The sequence below is a fragment of the Corythoichthys intestinalis genome, chromosome 9, assembly GCF_030265065.1.
Source record: "Corythoichthys intestinalis isolate RoL2023-P3 chromosome 9, ASM3026506v1, whole genome shotgun sequence".
Taxonomy (NCBI): Eukaryota; Metazoa; Chordata; class Actinopteri; order Syngnathiformes; family Syngnathidae; genus Corythoichthys; species Corythoichthys intestinalis.
The window spans coordinates 41,788,665-41,810,892 of record NC_080403.1 but is presented as its reverse complement, the minus strand read 5'-3'; the positions used below and the strand labels follow the sequence as shown (position 1 = coordinate 41,810,892).

The 22,228-nt window shown below is 39.0% G+C and overlaps 1 protein-coding gene across 2 annotated transcripts in view; it reads right to left on the bottom strand.

Annotated features, from left to right (window-relative positions):
• Positions 1-22,228, bottom strand: part of LOC130921326 (low-density lipoprotein receptor-related protein 1-like) — a 338,897-nt gene that overhangs the window by 135,241 nt on the left and 181,428 nt on the right. For both annotated transcript variants that reach the window (XM_057845057.1, XM_057845058.1), the window contains exons 13-18: positions 11,353-11,575; positions 10,734-10,923; positions 10,526-10,651; positions 9,372-9,512; positions 3,657-3,782; positions 3,462-3,578 (exon numbers count right to left, since the gene is read on the bottom strand). In XM_057845057.1, coding sequence (XP_057701040.1) covers positions 3,462-3,578; positions 3,657-3,782; positions 9,372-9,512; positions 10,526-10,651; positions 10,734-10,923; positions 11,353-11,575 — 923 coding nt within the window. The remainder of the gene's footprint in view (positions 1-3,461; positions 3,579-3,656; positions 3,783-9,371; positions 9,513-10,525; positions 10,652-10,733; positions 10,924-11,352; positions 11,576-22,228) is intronic.

The following is a 22,228-nucleotide window of genomic DNA, read 5'->3' as shown; positions in this document are numbered from 1 at the left end:
TGCCTGGGGAAGTACAGCCACTGAGTCGTATCCCCTGCTTCTCACTCTACCTACCACTTGTTCTCTCGCCCCATTGCGTCGCTACAAACTGGAACTGCTAATACCCATCATCAATCCTGGTGCTTCTATAGCCTGTACGTCCTGGAAGTGGATCTCTCCTGACTGTGGTTCTCCCCAAGGTTTCTCTTTTTTTCCCATGGTTTTTTTTGGGTTTTTCCTTGCCGCCATGGAGGGTCTAAGGACGGGGGATGCCCAGAATTTGAACTCATCGAATTCATCTACTGAATCTGATTGTGTATCATATTGACTCAGACTTTAAAAAAATTTTTTTTTCCATTTTAAGACACACAATAAAAATCTCGGAGGGACATTTTATAGCAGGCTCAACTTTGAAAAACAGATTAGTTCTGTGGTAAGAGCAAGTTTTTTCCAGCTCCGTCTCTTGGCCAAAGTGAAGCCTTTTCTTAGTCGCCACGACCTTGAAAAAGCAATTCACGGTTTTATAAGCTCAATGCTGGACTACTGCAATGCTCTTTATGTTGGTCTTCCCAAGTCCTCAATTTATCATCTGCAACTTCTTCAAAATGCTGCTGCTCGATTTTTAACAGGTACACCTAGACGTGAACATATTACCCCCGTGCTATCATCGCTCCACTGGCTTCCAGTCCATTTTAGAATTGATTTCAAACTTTTAATGTTCGTTTTTAATTCTATAAATGGCCAGGCTCTTCTTATTTATTGTAAATTTTAACCCTCCGTAACTCCGGCAAGACTCTCCGCTCTACCGGCCAGCTTCTTTTGCAAGTTCCGAGGTCGAAACTTAAACAGTGGGGAGACCGATCTTTTGCAGTTGCTGCCTCCAGGTTGTGGAATAGCCTTCCCTCTGAAATCCGCACCACCACGAATTTAGGTCTTTTTAAGTCTCGGTTAAAAACACACCTTTTTAGACTCGCCTTTTCCCCAGATTAGGGTAGCCTGTTTTTATGTTTTATTTCCTAAGGGTTATTAATGTTTTCAAATTTTATATGTTTTATTGTTTTATTCACGATGTGCTGTTTTTGTTCCATTTCTTTTTTTTTTTTTGTAATGTCATTGTGTAATACTTTCCTGCCTTTTATTTATCTTGAGCCATGTTTGTCTTTGTTGTAAAGCACTTTCATACCTGTCAACCCGAGGCTATTGGCAATCTTACAAATGTGACGTATGCCCTTGCAAATTGGTGACTAATCTTACGTTTTATAGAGCGTGCAAAAATAAAACTCAATTTTTAAAATAACATGAATTTATTGGTAATATTGTGACATATAACCTGGTGCAATCAAAGAACAATCAATATCTTCACCTACATCATGATTACTAAAATCTAACAGTGACTTTTGTTATAATTGTATGTAAAACTTTTGGTAATTTCTACCACGTCATGTGATGGCTGCACTTCATGGCACTTCAGCTCACAATTCAGTTTGACTTGAAGGTAGTTCGTGAGTGTGTCCAATTATAAATTAAAAAGGTCAATTGATCAAATTAACTTACCGATGTAATCTTTGAGTAAGGGAACATTTCTTTTGCCAATTCTGAGAAGTGATCAGCAATAGTTGCAGGCAAATTGTGTTCGGCAACAAATTGGCAGAATAAAATTCTGCTTTCGTCACTTTTCGTTCTGCAGACTTCATCTTTATGACCAGTGTTGTTAATCTTACTTTAAAAAAGTAATTAATTACAGATACAAATTATTTCGCCCAAAAAGTAATTGAGTTAGTAACTCAGTTACCTGAATGTAAGAGTAATTAGTTACTTGGCAAAGTAACTGGTGTTACCTTTCATGTTTTTTTTCTTCCATTAAAAAGCAAAAAAACAATGTTGCTATGTTTGGAAGTCATTTAATGTTGTGAATCAACTGCTAAAGTTGTTAAAATTGCTCCCATTTTTGCATTAGTTCCCCTCTGTCTATTTTCAACATATGAAAGATTTAAAACTGTTTCATAGTTTAAAGATCTATTCAAGTCAAGATTTTGCCGATTTAGGAGTATTATATAAAAAGTTTCTTAGGTTCGCTACGAAGGTTCACTACAACAGAGTCTTTCTGAGAAGTCTACTGCTTTAAAATGGCGGCTATTACTAACGCTGCCGAGTCTGTCATTTCCCATGCATGTGATATCTAGTGTAGCCTTAAATGGGCGTAGATTGTAGGCTGTCGGCTTCAGTCAGGAAATATTGGAGCCACCTAGCCTAGAATCGCATTCGCAACAGCGTCACAACGCTTCCCACCTTCCCACTCCTGCTCTTCTCTCTCCGTGTCTCTGACTTTTCTCGCGTCATTCAACCAACGTAGTAACGCATAGTAACGCATATTGTCTCGTTGCCGAAACGGTGACAAAATCCGAAAGGAGAAAAAAAAGACGTAATGCACGAAAAACGTACAGATTTTTAACGTACGACGTACACATTTAAAAATCTGTGCTCACTTGTACAAATTACGCTGAAACCGTACAACTTGATAGGTATACACTTTGGGGACCTTTTGAGTTTTGTAAAGGGGCTCTATAAATACAATTGATTTATTATTTTTAATATAGCTTGTGTTTTATTTAAGAATAACAATTTATTGCATTTGAATGGGTGATTTATTAGGATGTATTGCCACTACATTAGTGGTTGAATTGGTTTTTAAAAAAAAAAAATTGACAAGAATATATCGCATATTGGGAATAATTTCTGAGACAATATATTGGGTACTAAAATTTTTTATCGCGACAGTCCTAGTGACTTCACAGATTTAAAAGATTGCTCACAATGACCAAAAAAAGTAAGTTGATGTTTTGCTTACCTTTCTTGTGTTTTGAGTCATTATCGTAATGAACCATGATCTGCCACTGAGATCCAGCTTTCTGACATTGGGCAGGAAATTTCGCAACAGGATGTCTTGCTAGTCTTGTAATTGCAGAGATCTAAGCCACCCTAATAAGTCCCCCATCAGTTTTACAAGAAGAACATTCTTCTAAAGTAGTCTTTTCTGCCTAAAGGACTTCTTCTCAGGAGCTAGTCAGTAGCTTGTCAGTCCTGGAAAATTTCAGCCTAATCATTTCAATTTATTTCAGTGACCATTGTCATCCCCCCTTCTTGAGTGACAGGGCACCAACAATTTTGTTCGTCTATTCACCTGTGTCTTTCAGACAGAACTCGTTAAAGTGGGGCATTGCCCTGTCAAAGTGAGTGTTCACACAAACACTGCGGCTTCACGTATTAAAACGTAATGTTGGTGCATCAGCAACAATTGCTTTCAATACAGAGGGAAGTGGATGGTAAGCTTTAATTTCTTTTTCACAATCCAAAATTTTTACAGCTCGTTATGTCTCTCTTACTATCTCATAAGCCGCCTCTAACCCACGTTCCACATTGGTAACCTACATACAGGGCAATCATATCTTTTAGACGGCTAGAGGCAGTTGAGGTTGACCCACCACAAGATGCAGGCTCATCAGACCGATCCCCACAATCGTCATCGAGGTCGCACGTCCAGGAGATGGGGATGCAGCGCCCACTGGCACAAGAGTACTGATTGGGTGGGCATGTGCGAGCTGAAGGGCAACATGTGATGACATTAAAAACTGCTTAATTAGAAAGTAAAGCTGTTCATTTCACATTCGTCTGACTACCTGAACAGGTGGTGTTGGATTCGTCCTCATCATTTCCGCAGTCATTGTCACCGTCACACAACCAGCGGAGGGGAATACAACGGTTGTTCTGGCACTTGAATCTGTCGGTAGGGCAAGTGTGCTGGTCTGGATGAGAGAAAAGGATCTGAGAGCTGGGATACAGAGGTATGGTATGCAAGTAAATTTGAAAGTGGTCAGCCCTTTCGTTATTTTTGTGGTTTTGTTTCAAGAGCTGACACACCAGCAGGAAGAAAACCATTCTGGTAAGTCCACACTAACTTGGATCGTTAACCCTTTACTTGATACAGTGGGATGCAATGCCCCTACGAAAGATTTGCCTGAGGTGTGTATATTAGTGTTGTTTTCGTCAACAATGACTATAACGAAAATACTTCGTCACCGAACAATTTTTTCATGATGATGACGAGACTATAACGAGCTAAAAGCTTGACTTAGAAGACTAAAACATAACGAGACAAATGCCAGTTTTCATATGACGAGAGGAGACGAAAATGCGCCATAGTTTCTGTCACATGTTCACAACGTTTTTATATGGAGTTAGCAGTGTCGTTTTCGGGAGCTCTTTGAAATTTCATCTTAGTCTTGGTTTTTTGAATGATAATACTTAATAGTTTTAGTCATATTTCAGTCATCACAAAATGTATTTGTCTTCTTCTAGTTTTTATTGATGAAAACCCAAGACTAATTTCGTCTAGTTTTAGTCAACGTTTACTAAAATGTTTTCATCTTTAAATTTTTTTTTTTTTTTTTTTTTAACTTCAAAAATAAATAAAGGTTTCCAACTATTTTGAATAAACAATGACAGATGAGCGCATATTGTAGAGTATACAAGGACAACAACATCTTCTTGGTGATAATTCACACTCAGCGGGAAAACAGTATATTTTTAATGAATTAAACGTCTCTTCAGACGAAAACTGGCACTCGTCTCGTTATGTTTTGGTCTCCAAAACACGTTTTTAGCTCTTTATCACTTAGTCATCGTCATGAAGAAAAGTGTTTGGTGACGCAATATTTTCATTGTCGTCATTCTTGACGCAAACCACACTGATAGTTAGCCTGCATCGTAACCAGTGTTGTCACGGATTACTTAAAAAAGTAATTTGATTACTGATTACTGATTACGCCTCAAAAAAGTAATCTAGTTACTTTACTGATTACTTTACTGTCAATGTAACTAAGTTACTTTAAAAGTAACTTATCAGTTACTTTTTACCGATTTTTCTCCTTTTGCTGCCTCAACATAAAAATAACAGAAAAATTTCATCACGTGTAATTGAGTTTTTCACATAAGGCTTGATCTTTGAGTTAGCGGGGGTTTAATTAGTCCATGGAGTTGATTTCAACCACCATTGACTCGCCCTAGCTTAGCCATCCCGGAGCCTTGAAACTAACAAATAACTGACAAACTGCACGAAATTTGTTTAAATGAAGTCCAACGACTAATTAAATCCCCGCTAACTCCAAGATGAAGCCCAATGTAAAAAAATCTGAACTTCCCCTTTGAAAGAAAGACCTAGCCATTAAAATGTTGTCTATAAAAGTTGTAAAGCAATAAAACAACAAAAATTTATGAAATGAACAAAAATCCTACAACGTAGTTTTCATAATGGGTCAAAATCATTTTTCGAACAGATCATGTGACTAACACCTTGAGACTATCCTTTGCTTAGCCAAAACTACACCAGAGGAGGCAAGATGCATATTTAGAATTTCTTTAAACCTAAGCTTTCAAACGCTACCAACAACAACTTCAACAGCTTATTGAACTCGAACAGTATCAAGATGTGTGTATTTGATACACTGCCAATGGGTTTTCCCATTGGCAGTGTATCAAATACTTGTTCTCCCCACTGTACAGTATTGGCCAAAAGTTTGGAGACACCTCAAAGGTGGATACTTTGAAGAATGTAGAATACAAAACCTGTTTTCAGTTATTTAACTTTTTCTGCCATTCCACATGTTCGTTCATAGTTTTGATGTCTTCAGTGAGAATTTACAATAGCAGTGAAAATATATAAAACGCAAAAATTATGAAGTGTGTCCAAACTTTTGACTTTTGTTTCAGTCTTCAAAATGCTTCTCCCCGCAGTCCCATAAATGTAAAACTCCGCCTACGATTATAAACTCTAACTATGAAAATGTACATAATTACACATATTATAAAGGCTAGTTGCTGGCTGCCTCGTTACCTGTCATCTTGTTTTGAGTTTTTTTTCACGACGCGTTGTACTGTAATTCCAGGTGCTTCCTTGTTGAATTGGATGTCGAGTATATAGCGGTCGACAGTCCATCTGAGCCAGCGCAGAGTTTGCAACGCACGGAGATATTTTTGTCATCTTTACTGGACGGATATGTGAAGTAATGGCTGTATCTCCAGTGAGCAAATGCAGCCATTTGTTGTATCTCTCCGGCTCCTTTACTGTTAGCATCCTGATAGGTAGCCAGGCTATGTGGCAGACGGCGCGCATACAGCATGGTACTGCACGTGACCCGTTTTTTCCGATGAGAAAACGTGAGATGTGATGTCACTCCCAAACTCAAATGCGGTATTTTCTATTCAAATGCTCTTCGTACATGACTACAGTATTCTTCATTCTACATACAGTATGAGGCAAAAACAAAATAGTAACGTACAGTTACTGAGGAAACTAACTTTAATCAGATTACTGGCTTGGAAAAACTAAAGCGTTAGATTGCTCGTTACTGAAAGAAAGTAATCAGATTACAGTTACTTAGTAACGCGTTACTGACAACACTGATCGTAACAAGGTCTGGTTGTGTCAGTCATGTGATGTGCTGCGCCTCCCCCTGCCCGCCACTAACCGTTGTCCTCTCCAGACATGCTTCATTTGAAACACACAGTAAGATTTATTTTCTAATCTTGGCAAGACAGAACATGCAATGTTGCTTTACCCTTTAAAAGTCTGGATTGAGTGATCATCATACACTAAATGTAACTCGTAGCATTAGCATAGCATTCACGTTTGCGCTGGACAAATTTTTACATACAGTTCGTGGTGGCCACGTGGGTATAATTAATTGAAAATATTGTACTGTTTTTCTGCTGAGTGTGACATCACCAGGAAGTTGTCGTTGTCCTTGTTGACACTACAACAGCGGTCGGCAACCTATGACACGCGTGTCAGCACTGGCATGCAAAGGGTTAACCAGTGACACGCGAGCGCATGGCAAAAAAATAAATAAATAAAATGCACCTTTTTACCTGAAATTAAAGCATTTTCAGTTGCGCGCCCTGTTATTTAGGGGCTTTACAGGAGCGCCCCTCCCACCCCCTCTGCCTATGGCGTTATATGCGCTTAATAATGGATTTTGAGCACATCTCCAGCTCTTCCCCAATTTCTCGACTCCTGCGTTGATGGATTTTTTTTCTCTGCGCGCTCAGTTCAGCCCACGCTACTAACATGTCACGAAGCCAACCAATCAGAAAGCTTGCCGGAGTACACAGTGTTACCAAGCTGCACTTGTTGGTAACTGCGGCGTTTTCAACTCCGCATCGTAGTGTGGAGTGGACCGGCGATTAACGTGGCTCATTGTCGTCGATTCGTCCGGTGCTTACTTCGGAGAAGTGGCGATGTATATAAAAGCACAGTGACGCGTTGGATGGCATTTTGCTGGAGACTTTTAAAAACAAAACAAAAACCAGCATAGGGCACAGCCACTTTTCATTGCGCTTTCCGCGCAAGTCTCTCTCAACACCTTGCTTCGCTGCCTCTCTTTTTCTCGCCCAGACGCCCACTTCTTCTTCTGCGCTTAACTAGTAAGCCGGTCATATTGTAGGGCAGGGGTCCCCATCTGCCGGGCCGCGGACCGGTACTGGTCCGTGGCGTATTTGCTACCGGGCCGCACAGAAATAATAATTATTAACGACCGCATTCTGGCCGAATTAACCTTGTGCCCCTGCTTACCACACCAATAGCCCTGTGTACTCTAGATATACTGTAATACTAGAGGATAGATTAGAATGTCGTCATAGAAATCCATTGATTGGACTGCTAGCAGTACATCTTGTTTTGTGTATATAACATATATGTGCACTTCTCCTCGATAATAACGTAATACTAGGCCGCGGGCGCAGCACATTTGTTTTCCGGAAATAATTAGCCCCCACATGAGCGAAGATGACTGGAAAAGAGACGTCATTGGAGATATTTTTTACGGTGAAAAGGGCACCTGACGAGCCAGAATATGAGCCTACAACCTCGAAGACCCAAGAACTGCGAAGGAGCGGATTCGTGACCCGTTTGTGAATAAACCGAGTGATTCAAGCATGTCTGAGCAATAGGAGGATCATCTTGTAGAGATCGCAAATGACGCCAACCTTAAACGTACATTTGAGACTACAACTCTACCGAGGTTCTGGATTAAAGTCATTCCAGAATATCCTGACATCGCTACGAGAGCATTGAAAACCTTGCTAATGCTTAACGACAAGGCAAAGTCGTGTGCAGTTGTTGTGTGCAGCTAACATGGCAGGATGTATCCAAGGAGAACTTTTTTACATGTCCTTCCATGATCAAACGTAAGTTAATATTTCTTTCTTTAAGAAAATTTGAAGTGTTCACTTTGGAATCGCTGCATTGGCGGCCATGTTTAACGTTACGCGCATGCACAGAACCGCATCGTTGCAATTTTTGATGGGTTGCAAAATTTGTCAGAACACCGGTCCGTGAAAAAAAGACCCAAATAACACCGGTCCGTGGTGCTAAAAAGCCCTGTTGTAGGGGACAGCAGCCCCTTGGGGATGCCGGTAACAACTGGTAGGCTGGTTACTTCCGCTAGCTCTGTTTGTTCATTATACCTCGAGAGCGTTGTGTGTCGACAAGGTGTCAAACACCACTACGAGAGAAAACATGAAAATTAATGGAAAACGGCCAGGATTACATGAAGGTAGGCATCTTTTATATTTGTAATCTAAAATCTAAAATTATGCATAGAATTCACTGTTTAAGTTGCTAGTGAACAAGACGAACTGCAAGAGTCGCCTGTTCTGACTTTGAAGGTTAAAACAGCCCGTTCTGTACTGTGAGAGACCTGCACTGAGAATCACACCTGTTCCCCTTTTCTTGCTGGGGTGTGTGTCTGTGTGTGATATGTTTACATTGGATGATGCTGCTGTACAGCTGTTTTTACTGTTGCACCTATTTTCAAGTTTTGATATTTTCTACAATACGCATTTATTTTTTAGTTAATTGATAAAGAAGAATGGTAGTTATAAGATTTCAGTGTATGTCCATGTTGTTTTCTTTGGAGTAAATTTACAGCTCTGTTGGATATAAAAATTCGGATGTGCGTCATTAATCTTGGTGTTGCACATTGATTGACATGAAAATTTGAAAGTGGCACTCCACACCAAAACGGTTGCTGACCCCTGCTCTACAGTATGTGTCCCTCTGTCAATGTTCATTCGAAATTGTTGGAAACGTTTATTCATTTACTCATTTTTGGACTCAAACTTTTGAATTTAAAGATGAAAACGTTTTGAGTAAACTTCGACTAAAACTAGACTACATTAATTTTCATCAACGAAAACTAGACGAAGACAAACACAATTTGAAATGACTAAAATATGACAAAGGCTTTTTCCTTCAAAAGACTGGGACGGAAATTAAAACGGCTGCCAAAAACAACATTGATGTACATGTGTTTCAGTGTCCGTGCATTCTAACTCACGACACAGCTCAGGAGCCTCATCACTGTTGTCCAGACAGTCATTGTCGCCATCGCACTTCCAGCGCTCCTGGATGCAGCGATTATTCTTACAGGCAAACTCTCCGGGCTGGCACTGAGGAGGGGGCACGTAGGACGGGTTGCCTGCGGATGATAAGAGGAGGTAAAATAGTAACGTGTGGAAATGCTGAGTGGAAAAACACACAATTGACAGGCTTTTGTCGAATGTTGTCTCCTGGTAAATGGAGAAAATACAAAAGGCAAATACACTAAATAACCAAACATTCACAGATTTAACAACATCCAATAAAAGCACTGCATTAAATCCTTAGCAAATCCTTGACAAATAGTCTGTTATTGTTGCTGTATTTACTAGTAGTGTAGAGATTTAATGCATGTATCACATTATCTTGTAGTGGATCTCTGTGAAATACCGTATTGGCCCGAATATAAGACGGCGTTTTTTTGCATTGAAATAACACTGAAAAAGAGGGGGTCATCTTATATTCGGGGTCTAGACATTATACCCATTTACGATGCTAGATGGCGCCAGATAATATTGAAGCGATGTTCTGTCACGACAGATCTCAGCTACTCTCCCCATTCACGACGCTAGATGGCGCCAGATATCATTGAAGCGATGTTCTGTCATGACAGATCTCAGCTACTCTTTTTAGTTTAATCAATTTGCATTATTTTATTGCAATGTTTTTCCTTATTCAGATTTGTTTCAAGAGTACAGTTACAGTTAGACTTCAATTTGATGGTTAATGCAGTTATTGCAATTTTTTTGTTTTATCACAATAGATTGGTTTATTTACATTTCAAAAACCAGAAGCCATTCATTTATGAATGTGATTGCATTTTAGTTTATGTATTTAAATGTTCAGATATTAAGATTTGAATGAGGCTAAATAAAATGCTTTTTCTCTCAAATATATTGTTCTAATCCTTTGTTTCGGATGTACTGTAATTATTTTCTGTATAAAAATTAATTTGGTGTTCAAAAAGTCTTTTTTCAAACTGGAGTCTTGAAAAAGAGGGGGTCGTCTTATAGTCAGGGCCGTCTTATATTCGGGCCATGTGCTCGTTTTAATGCAGTCATTAATCTTCTGTAACATTTAAACATAAATCAAGTCCACAGAGTTGATAATTGCCTTTGCAACTGGTGTTATCAGTGGGGTCGAGTATTTGGTCCTCTGCGCAGGCACATTGCCTGCCCCCTGGTATGGCCAAGCACAGGCTGGTGCAGCCTCCATTGTGTGCACGACACACATTAGAACCTTGAGACGAAGAATGTGAAGGAGCATTATGACAAAGGCTCTTTGAAACCAGAGACAATAAACACAATGGGCAAAGATCTACCTTGCTGTTGCTGAGCGTCATACATGCGGATTTCAAAAATGGGTGGCCTTTCATTACGCAGCAGGGTGGCAGTGCTCGTGGTGGTGTCCAACTTGTAAATGCTGCCACTCCTGTACTCGTTCCAGAACAAGAAGTGTTTATAGTGGCAGAGACCAAAGGCGTGGTTCAGCTCCTGGCCTTCATACACCGTCTAACCGTGTGAGAAAAGCAGGCGAAGATGATGAAATGAGACAGTAATGACCTTTTCTCTAACTCCTGCCTGTTCCCAGCTAATGACACTAGAAATGTAGGCAGTTAACATTTTGGGGCCCATTACTGAACAACTATTAAAACACCTGAGAATAAAAGGCATCGGGATTAATAAGATTTAATATTTGCTTCATACAAAATAGATCAACAGGAAATAGTTCACATTTTAAAATATCGCTAAAAGTTGTTGAAGCATGTTCAAATATTTAGAAATATTATAATCCCTAAGTCTGTCCAATAATGCGGCTAAAAAACATAAAAAATGATGCTATTGTTTTAAGATTCTTTTTTATAGAGGCATGAATACCAAAGACAGCAAGTATAATATGGCTAAAGCACTTCTACAATGGTGACGGTGGCTGGTACTGACCTTGCGTTCTGTGGTGTTAAGGTAGACCATCTCGATACGGTCATAGTAGGCATCCACCCAGTAGAGAATTCCCTGTGGGATGTCCAGGCTCAGACCATTAGGCCACAGTACTGTCTTGCTAGTGAGGAAAACGTCTCTGTTGGACCCGTCCATCCAAGCACGTTCAATTTTGCCTCGTTTGCTCTCCTTGGGATCTTCCTCCCAATCTGTCCAGTACATCCACCTGTTAGAAGACAAAATACAACTGTAGTTTGTTGGTGTTTACGGAAATCGTGATATAATATAAAATGCATTCATAGTACAGACAAGTTTCCTGAGCAAAACATGGGCGGCGCCACCTTTGATAATTTCTGATCCGAACTTCCGGTTTAGACAGAGCAACATGAAGTGCGGTTAAAGTAAGCAGTGTTGACAAAGTTAAAACTGCAAAATCAAACCGGAGGAACCCACAGAATCTCCAAAAATGGATTCAGCAGGATGTAGATGAGACTCTGACACATTCTGTGATGTGCGTGAAATCCCTGGAAGCGCCTATATACTAGTCCGTCTAAAAAAATTAGCATATTGAGATAAAGTTCATTTTCTGTAATGTACTGATAAACATTAGACTTTCATGTATTTTAGATTCATTACACACAACTGAAGTAGTTCAAGCCTTTTATTGTTTTAATATTGATTATTTTGGCAAAAAGTCAAGAAAAAACAAAAATCCCTATCTCAAAAAATTAGCATATTTCATCTGACGAACACAAAAAAACAAAAAAAGTCAACCTTCAATTAATTATATGGGCTATCCACTCAATACTTGGTCGGGAATCCTTTTGCAGAAATGACTGCTTCAATGCGGCGTGACATGGAGGCAATCAGCCTGTGACACTGCTGAGGTGTTATGGAGGCCCAGGATGCTTCGATAGCGGCCTTTAGCTCATCCACAGTGTTGGGTTTGGTGTCTCTCAACTTCCTCTTCACAATATCCCACAGACTCTCTATGGGGTTCAGGTCAGGAGAGTTGGCAGGCCAACAGAGAACAGTAATGCCATGGTCAGTAAACCATTTACCAGTGGTTTTGGCACTGAGAACAGGTGCCAGGACGGAATGAAAAATTAAATCTTCCTCTCCATAAAGCTTTTCAGCAGATGGAAACATTAAGAGCTCCAAAATCTCGTGATAGCTAGCTGCATTGACCCTGCCCTTGATAAAACACTGTAGACCAACACCAGCAGGTGACATAGCACCCCAGACCATCACTGACTGTGGGTACTTGACAGTGGACTTCAGGCATTTTGGCATTTCCTTCTCCCCAGTCTTCCTCCAAACTCTGGCACCTTGATTTCCAAATGACATGCAAGATTTGCTTTCATCTGAAAAAAGTACTTTGGACCACTGAGCAAACGTCCAGTGCTGCTTCTCTGTAGCCCAGGTCAGGCGCTTCTGCCGCTGTTTCAGGTTCAAAAGTAGCTTGACCTGGGGAATGGGGCACCTGTAGCCCATTTCCAGCACAGGCCTCTGCACGGTGGCTCTGGATGTTTCTTCTCCAGACTCAGTCCACTGTTTCTGAAGGTCCCCCAAGGTCTGGAATCGGCCTTTCGCCACAATCTTTCTCAGGGTGCGGTCACCTCTTCTAGTTGTGCAGCGTTTCCTGCCACACTTTTTCCTTCCCACAGACTTCCCACTGAGGACCCTTGATACAGCACTCTGGGAACAGCCTATTCGCTCAGAAATTTCTTTCTGTGTCTTAGCCTCTTGCTTGAGGGTGTCAGCGATGGCCTTCTGGACAGCAGTCAGGTTGGCAGTCTTGCCCATGATTGCGGTTTTAAGTAACGAACCAGGCTGGGAGTTTTATAAAAGCTAAGGAATCTTTGAAGGTGTTTTGAGTTAATTCATTGATTCAGATGATTAGGTTAGTAGCTTCTTTTGAGTACCTTTTCATGATATGCTAATTTTTTGAGATAGGGATTTTTGTTTTTTCTTGAATTTTTTGTCAAAATCATCAATACTAAAACAATAAAAGGCTTGAACGACTTCAGTTGTGTGTAATGAATCTAAAATGTATGAAAGTCCAATGTTTATCAGTACATTACAGAATATAATGAACTTTATCACAATATGCTAATTTTTTGAGAAGGACCAGTATATGGTTGGAAATGGAATGTCTTGATCAATGGCTGCAATGTGCCAGTGTGGATCTACCTCGCCATACACTTTAAATTGAATCCAGCTGCAGAATATTAGTTAAGGATGTGCTTTAAACCTAAGGATCTACCTAAAAGATTGTATGTTTGTTCTTATCACTTCGTTAAACATTCGTGGACAAACTTATAGAAACCTGTGCTAACGTGAGCTGTAGATTAATACAAGTGTTGTCAGTAACGCATTACTTAGTAATATTGTATTCATGTACGAAGTGCATTTTGAATAGAAAATGCTAAAATAAAAGGTTTGCGGTACGTGTTTCCATGACAACCTCTTAGCTATTTCCTGTTTTGATCTCGCGTCACGTGTTGTGGGACTGAGGCGGGTGAGCATTTTCCTTCATTCTGGAGAGTATCAGCAAAAGGTTGGACCCCCTACATGCGTGGCCGTTTCGTAGCTTTGACGTAGCAACGACGGGCAGTCATCGCTCCAAGTTGGCAAGCTTTGTTTACATCATGTGCATGTTCAACATTTATACCATGAGGTGATGTGTTCGTTTAGCATCTGTGGGATGTGTTGTAAGTCCGATTGAGTGTAAGGTGCTTAGTTGCCGCCACGTTTTGTGGCCAAATTGACCGTGTGTGTGTGTTGAGAGGAGTACTTCCGGGTTGTTAATGTGCACGGCTGCACGCGCATCCGCGCCCGCCACCACCTTTGTGTTTATTGCACTGTACAATCCACTTGTGTGATGTTGATTATCGTGCCGTCAGTTTGCATTGTTTTACATTGGCACTGATATGCTGTTAACCATAACCCGAAATTCAGAAGTTTTGACATGAGGCTTGATCGTAGAGTTAGCAGGGTTTAGTTGGTCTGTGGAGTTGATTTCAACAAATTCCAAGCAGTTTGTCAGACATTTGTTAGTTTCAGGGCTCCGGAGTGGCTAAGCTAGCGTGAAATTCTGATATTCCCCTTTAAATTCAATCATCGGAAAGTCAATTACATGTGATGACATTTTTCTGTTGTCATTCTTATGTTGACGCGGCAAAGGGAGAAAAATGGGTAAAAAGTAACTGATAGATTACTTTTAAAGTAACTTAGTTACTTTGATAATGAAGTAATCAGTAAAGCAACTAGATTACTTTTTTGAGGCGTAATCAGTAATTAAATTGCTTTTTCAAGTAATCTGTGACAACACTGATTAATACGCCGGCCACTTGAGTGACCAAAATAAGGTGAAATTACAAATAATATTACAGTTGCCGAATGCAGAAGGGCTGACACGGATTTTGTTGTTACAAGGAAATACTAAAAGATATGTACATACAAACAAAAATAGTATGTAACTCTTTTATATTGCAGATATTGATCGCAATAAAACATGTGGACAATACGATTCCATTTCTCGTCTACTTTAAAACGATTGGTGCATGTGCAAAACAGGTCAATAAATCACAATTTACAAAATTATCAGAGAAATATTAATGAAGGTGGAGTAGAAGAACGCATGTAGTCTCGGTAGATGTCCATCGATGTACAGTTAGTGTTTTTGTGACGCACATCAAGTTGTCTTCCCTTTCCTAACAGCGTTTTCCACCTGTAAACAAGCCGAAAAAAAACTTGTATCACTTGCATTTATGAGTTTACATGCCTACACGTACTAATTAGCAACAGGCTAGCAGCAGATAGCATGTGTTGCAGCTACAGCAGTATAGTAGTTGTAGTAAGTATTATTAAACATCATAATTACAGTCATCATCGTAATAACAATATGAAAGACAAGTCGTTTCATGCACCAGATTTTAGCTTTAGTATTTTTTGTGCACCGGACACATGAAAATGCAGGGCGAGGAAGAACATACCTTCCATAAAACCAGCGGCCACATGGCTACATAAACACCCGGATTTTGTGGCGGCACGGGCTTGGTTCCACATCTGCCTTCATGAACATGTTGTCCTCCCATGTCGTGATGACGGCAGATGAATGCGGTATTTCCAAATTGTGTTTTTTGAGGGATTTTGTTGAGTGATGCTACTCCAACTCCACTGTTGTTTTGGATGGAGAAAGTGTAAAACGAAGGTCGCAAACAGAAATGCTGAAGTAAAGCCGAAGTACCTCGGAAATCTTTCTATCAATAAAATAAAACAACATATATGTCTGTAGAGATTTTCGGCCGAAATTTATTCATAGCTGCCTTAGAAATTAAATGATAAATACAAGATGACAGCACGTTGTCGAATCAGTGCTTAGCACATCTGCCACACAGTTTTGACATTCTGAGTTTCTAAACAGCAAAACGCTATCTGGAGGTGAGAGCCCGCGAGAGCAGAATTACAGACGCAATGACGGTAACGAGATATTATCGCGTGCTTACCTTGTTTCGATCCAAAAACTCCATGTAGCATGTATCACAGAGTGTCAAGACAAAGCTATGAATGGCCACAGGTGGTTTTTGCAGATTTTATGGGTGAAACATGGTTATATAACAAGGGTCACGATGCAGAAATCGCAGACATCAAGGAGTGGTTGAGATTTTCTTTTTCATATATTTACCCTTTTAAACTGTTTTTTTTTTTTCAATTTTTCTTTGTTTGGATCGATTATTTATCATCTGACATTTCGGAGAAAATGCGACGGTTACAAAAAAATATATATATATATACAATTAAGCGATAGTTATGAGGTAGATATCCGTGACTTTTTTATAGATGCCATTTTTTTCATTGTGATATAATTTGTTTAAAAGTTTAAAATAAGTGAGTGAATAATTTTTTAAAGTTTTTTTTTTTTTTAAACGAAGTATGAGACATCAATTAATGATTCTGAGCTAAAAACGACAGACATTTTGAATAATAAATATAATTATTTACCTTCGTTTTATGGCTGGGTTGAAACAAAAGCGGTTGCGCGACGTCTGTAGACAGGGATTTTCAGGGTAAAACAGACAAATTAAAAATAGTTTGGGGTCTTAATGCGCCATGAATCTGCTATGACAGCATATAGACATATTGTTCTATCAAACACAACAGTTGTTTTGGCTTAAAATACAGCAGTTTCTTTTAAAGAGGAGTGCAAGAGCAGGAACTGCTCTTGTCTGTGTTTTCCGCGATACACAAAACTGTGGAATGGCTTGTGCACCAACATATGATTTAGAGATGAACAACATGGTGCCAGTGAGCAAGGACAAGATGGGAAACTGGAGGACCTGTTCTGAAATGAGCACCAGTGTATTTATTGCGTCTTCAGACTGAACTTGTGTGCATGTGTGTTTTACTATTCTCATAAGAAAATGCTACATTTGACTCTTTTGTGTTGCAATTCCATTATAAAATCATACTTGCATTGCTGAAAATTTGGTACTTACAATATTGTAAGTGGTAGGTGGTAGGTATTTTTTTTTTAAATTAATCACGTTAAAATATTAGACGCATTTAACGCATGCGCGGAATGACCCGCTCATGCATTGCCTCAAACAGACTACAATGACGCCGTTTTTTGCACATTGAGAGCTAAGAGGCAGCGAAAGGCAGTTGACACAGACGTTCATTGGACAGTGCCGTTTATTGGCATAAGCATCGCATAAGCTCCTTCACAACAAACATAAGTATCATTTAGTGAAAGCACAACATAAATAAAATTCCTATCACGCAGGAAAAAAAAAAATGTTCACAAAAAGAAAAGCTGGCATTCCTAATCAAAATAGCTATGCAAAATACACATAAAACTTACTCAGACTTTGGTCAAACTTTATTCAAACATTTCATTTAGCTCAACAAATACACTAGATGGCAATATTTAGTCACAATATACAAACTATCAGTGGTCTCGTACGTTGTGAAGCCAGCACTCAACGGAGCTACGGCGTCAGTCGAGGGACAAAACACACTCAATGGATTGATTTCTAAGTAATTTAAAACTCGCCATTGACACCTTGTGGTGTATTTCAATCACTATCTTACGCAGTTAAAGACACTGTGGAAGAACGGCTGTGACGTCACCGCTCGGCGATGTCAACAATGGCAAGCTACTAGTTTATTTTTCGATTGAAAATTTTACAAATTTTATTAAAACAAAAACATTAAGAGGGATTTTAATATGAAATTACTATAACTTGTACTAACATTTATCTTTTAAGGACTACAAGTCTTTCTGTCCGTGGATCTTTTTAACAGAAAGAATGTTAATAATGTTAATATTATCTTGTGGTTTTATTGTTATAATAAACAAATACAGTACTTTTGTACAGTATGTTGAATGTCTATATCCGTCTTGTGTCTTATCTTTCCATTCCAATAATAATTTACAGAAAAATATGGCATATTTTAGAGATGGTTTGAATTGCAATTAATTACGATTAATTAATTTTTACGCTGTAATTAACTCGATTAAAAATTTTAATCGTTTGACAGCCCTGATATTTATACCAAAAAAGTAGAAACAAAGTATTCTGGAACATCTGCCAGTAGATGCAATGATGGTAAGTCAATGAATCATTACCAAATAATTTTAGTCATCTCAGAATTCTGTAATTAAATGGTACTGTAACTGAAGCACCAATTTACGTAGTCCACATTTTCAGGACATTGAATGGATCGCAGGTGGACTGTTCTGGGTAACCGCCAAAATCAAGGCTAGTTTTTTTCCTACACAGCCTTGTGCATGAACTGATGAAACTGCTTAGATGAGGGCAAAATATCTTCTACGACAACCAGAACTGACCAGTTACAACCGATTCAGTTCCTTGTGATTGATCTGGAAGAATAACAATATTCATAGGCTAGCACATTTTAAACAAGCATATAAAGCATCTTATCTTGTGCGTGAGATTTTTCATCTCAGGTATTTTAAGGTAGTACAGTACACAAAAAGGCAGTCAGAGATGGACCTTCATGGAACTTGCTTTGTAAACAAGGGCACAGTCACAGTGGAAAAGAAAACCTGTCACCATAAAACTGTCCAAAGTACATTTATATCCTGAAAAATCCCAATTCAAGGGCAACAGAAAGCTCTTGTCAGAAGACCAACTGATCAAAAGGACTGTTCCGATAATTCTCTTCATATAACACACACTATTTCCTTCGCCCATCAGTCTTAATTTCCCTTTGTCCTGCAAATGTCTCTTCTTCCCTGAGCCTGATGGATTTCAGGCATTAGTGCAGGCTAGTGTTTTTCCCTTCTGCAATGCCATCAACAATACGTGAGTGTGTGGGTGCGTGCGCTTGTGAGAGCATGTGTGTGTCCGTCTGTGCGTGTAGGCGCATGCGTGTGTCTATGTGGTAGTTATTTTTCAAGCGATAGCCCAGGAGGTCATGTTAATAAGACTGGCCATACACAGGCAGATTACACCGTATATGACAGCGTGAGAGACAGACCAAATCAATGGAGTGGGATACAGAAGCTACAAAAGCAAACGCACCACTGTCCAAAAGGTTTTAGCAACATAAAAAAGGACCAAGGTGAATCATTTATGACTTATAAACTGTGCAACTCAATTGAATAAAAAAAATCTTTTTAGACAGGATGTAAAACATATATGACTGCAGTGCACTGTATTATCATTTTTGTGTGTGTGTGTTTTAAATAATTGACCAATTTACATTATAACTCACACTCGGGAATTTTATATTGTAATCACATTTAATGCTCTTTTAAAAGTGTTATCTTAGCAAGCCTTTGTTTTACCTCTACTAAAATTAATTCTGCAACACATTTAATGTTCCTAATCTGATTTTTGAACTAACCAGTTGATAGATTAATAAATTACTTAAATAATCTATAGCTGCAGCCCTACCTGGACATTCCACCTATGTAAACGAAACGTCGACAAGAAAGACAAGAAAACTAAGTTGTCCACCAAGACCTATCCATTATTGTTAATAATTAGATGTGCTACCAAGAACTAGTTGTCTATAATTGTATATAATGAGAGCACGATTTCCAAAATTAGTTAAAAAAAAAAAAAAAAAAAAAAAATATATATATATATATATATATATATATATATATATATATATATATATATATATATATATATATATATATATACACACACAGTGGGGCAAATAAGTATTTAGTCAACCACCAATTGTGCAAGTTCTCCTACTTGAAAAGATTAGGGAGGCCAGTAATTGTCAACATGAGTAAACCTCAACCATGAGAGACAGAATGTGGAAAAAAAAAAACAGAAAATCACATTGTTTGATTTTTGAAGAATTTATTTTCAAATTAGAGTGGAAAATAACTATTTGGTCACCGACAAACAAGCAAGATTTCTGGCTGTCAAAGAGGTCTAACTTCACATTGTTTGATTTTTGAAGAATTTATTTTCAAATTAGAGTTGAAAATAACTATTTGGTCACCGACAAACAAGCAAGATTTCTGGCTGTCAAAGAGGTCTAACTTCTTCTAAAGAGATCTAACGAGGCTCCACTCGTTACCTGTATTAATGGCACCTGTTTTAACTCATTATCGGTATAAAAAAACACCTGTCCACAAACTCAGTCAGTCACACTCCAAACTCCACTATGGCCAAGACCAAAGAGCTGTCGAAGGACACCAGACAAATAATTATAGACCTGCACCAGGCTGAGAAGACTGAATCTGCAATAGATAAAACGCTTGGTGTAAAGAAATCAACTGTGGGAGCAATTATTAGAAGATTGAAGACATACAAGACCACTGATAATCTCCCTCGATCTGGGGCACCATGCAAGATCTCACCCCATGGCGTCAAAATGATAACAAGAACGGTGAGCAACAATCCCAGAACCACACGGAGGGACGTAGTGAATGACCTACAGAGAGCTGGGACCACAGTAACAAAGGCTACTATCAGTAACACAATGTGCTGCCAGGGACTCAAGTCCTGCACTGCCAGACGTGTCCCCCTGCTGAAGCCAGTACACGTCCAGGCCCATCTGCGGTTCACTGGAGAGCATTTGGATGATCCAGAAGAGGACTGGGAGAATCTGTTATGGTCAGATGTAACCAAAATAGAACTTTTGGTAGAAACACAGGTTCTCGTGTTTGGAGGAGAAAAAATACTGAATTGCATCCGAAGAAGACCATACCCACTGTTAACCATGGGGGTGGAAACATCATGCTTTTCTGCAAAGGGACCAGGACGACTGATCTGTGTAAAGGAAAGAATGGCTGGGGCCATCTATCGAGAGATTTTGAGTGAAAATCTCCTTCCATCAGCAAGGGCATTGAAGATGAGACGTGGCTGGGTCTTTCAGCATGACAATGATCCCAAACACACAGCCAGGGCAACAAGAGAGTGGCTTCGTAAGAAACATTTAAAGGTCCTGGAGTGGCCTAGCCAGTCTCCAGATCTCAACCCCATAGAAAATCAGTGGAGGGAGTTGAAAGTCCGTGTTGCCCAACGACAGCCCCAAAACATCACTGCTCTACAAAAGATCTGCATGGAAGAATGGGCCAAAATATCAGCAACAGTTTGTGAAAAGCTTGTAAAGAGTTACAGAAAACGTTTGGCCTCAGTTATTGCCAACAAAGGGTACATAACAAAGTACTGAGATGAACTTAATTAGTGGTTGACTAAATACTTATTTGCCCCACTGTATATCGAATAAGGTGGAAATCTCAGTGAAAAAACATGTAATTGCAGGAGTGAATGTCCATCAAGCTGATCAAATCAACATTAGCCTTGGTGGAGGTCTGTGAGTGTCCTTCTAGTTATTAGAGATAACAAGAGATGATGGAAGATGATTAAAAGAGAACAGACTAAATGAGATAATGGCTCATCATTATCAAAGTACTTGTGTGATCACAAATAAGCACATGAAAACACTAGGAACACAGTAGCAGCATTGACTGAGGTTCTACCAGTATTTCTAACCAAAGTCTTTCATGCAGTCTAGAGTAAATAACACTTCCAAAATTTCAGCCAGGCGTAATGTAAAGTAAGCAAACTTTGGGCTATTCTTTGACAGCGAATCAGCACAGTTGCACACTTATATGCTTACAAGAGGTGGAGAGTTCACCCAGTATGAAGTCTAAGATATTTCACCAGGATACAGCAAATACAGCACCATTGCACAAGTTGTTAAAATGACAAAACCACATTCTCATTAACACATGCTGTCCTTAATGGGTTGTCAGTACCTAATTCATAATTGTTACAAAATATCTGAGTATAGATCATTCAGGGGATGATTTATGAGAAAGTGTTATGAAAATGTTCTTGAAATTTGCAGAACAATGCTTGTGAATAGTTATGTGCAGTATATTGCCAAACTAAATTTCACAAGAGAATTACCGTAAATTAATTTAGTCCTAACATGATTACTGAGAATCAGGAAAGAATCAATTTCTTGAAAAATGGCCTGGACTGGATTAATGTTTGTTTGGTTCTCAGTTATATGAATAATAGATAATTGGTTAAAAAAAAAGAAAGAAAGAAAAAGAAAAGAAAATTTCCTCCTGAAGAGAAGCAGTATTTTTGCTAACATGGAATTCGATAATAGTAGACATGCTTCACTCACAAACAATTTCTTAAAAAAAAAAAAAAATCCTTGGGGAAAAAAAGTATTGCATGCGTCAAGAAGGAATATTTTCAGCATTTCAGTCAGGTTGACATCCATCCACCTCCTTGAAGGATGACTGCACTGCAGTACTCGTTAATAAAATAAAATAAACAAGCAACAAAATAAAACTCCACAATTTTCTTTATTTTTCTAAGATTTTAGCAGTAGTGGTCTATCCTCTATACCAAGTGACATC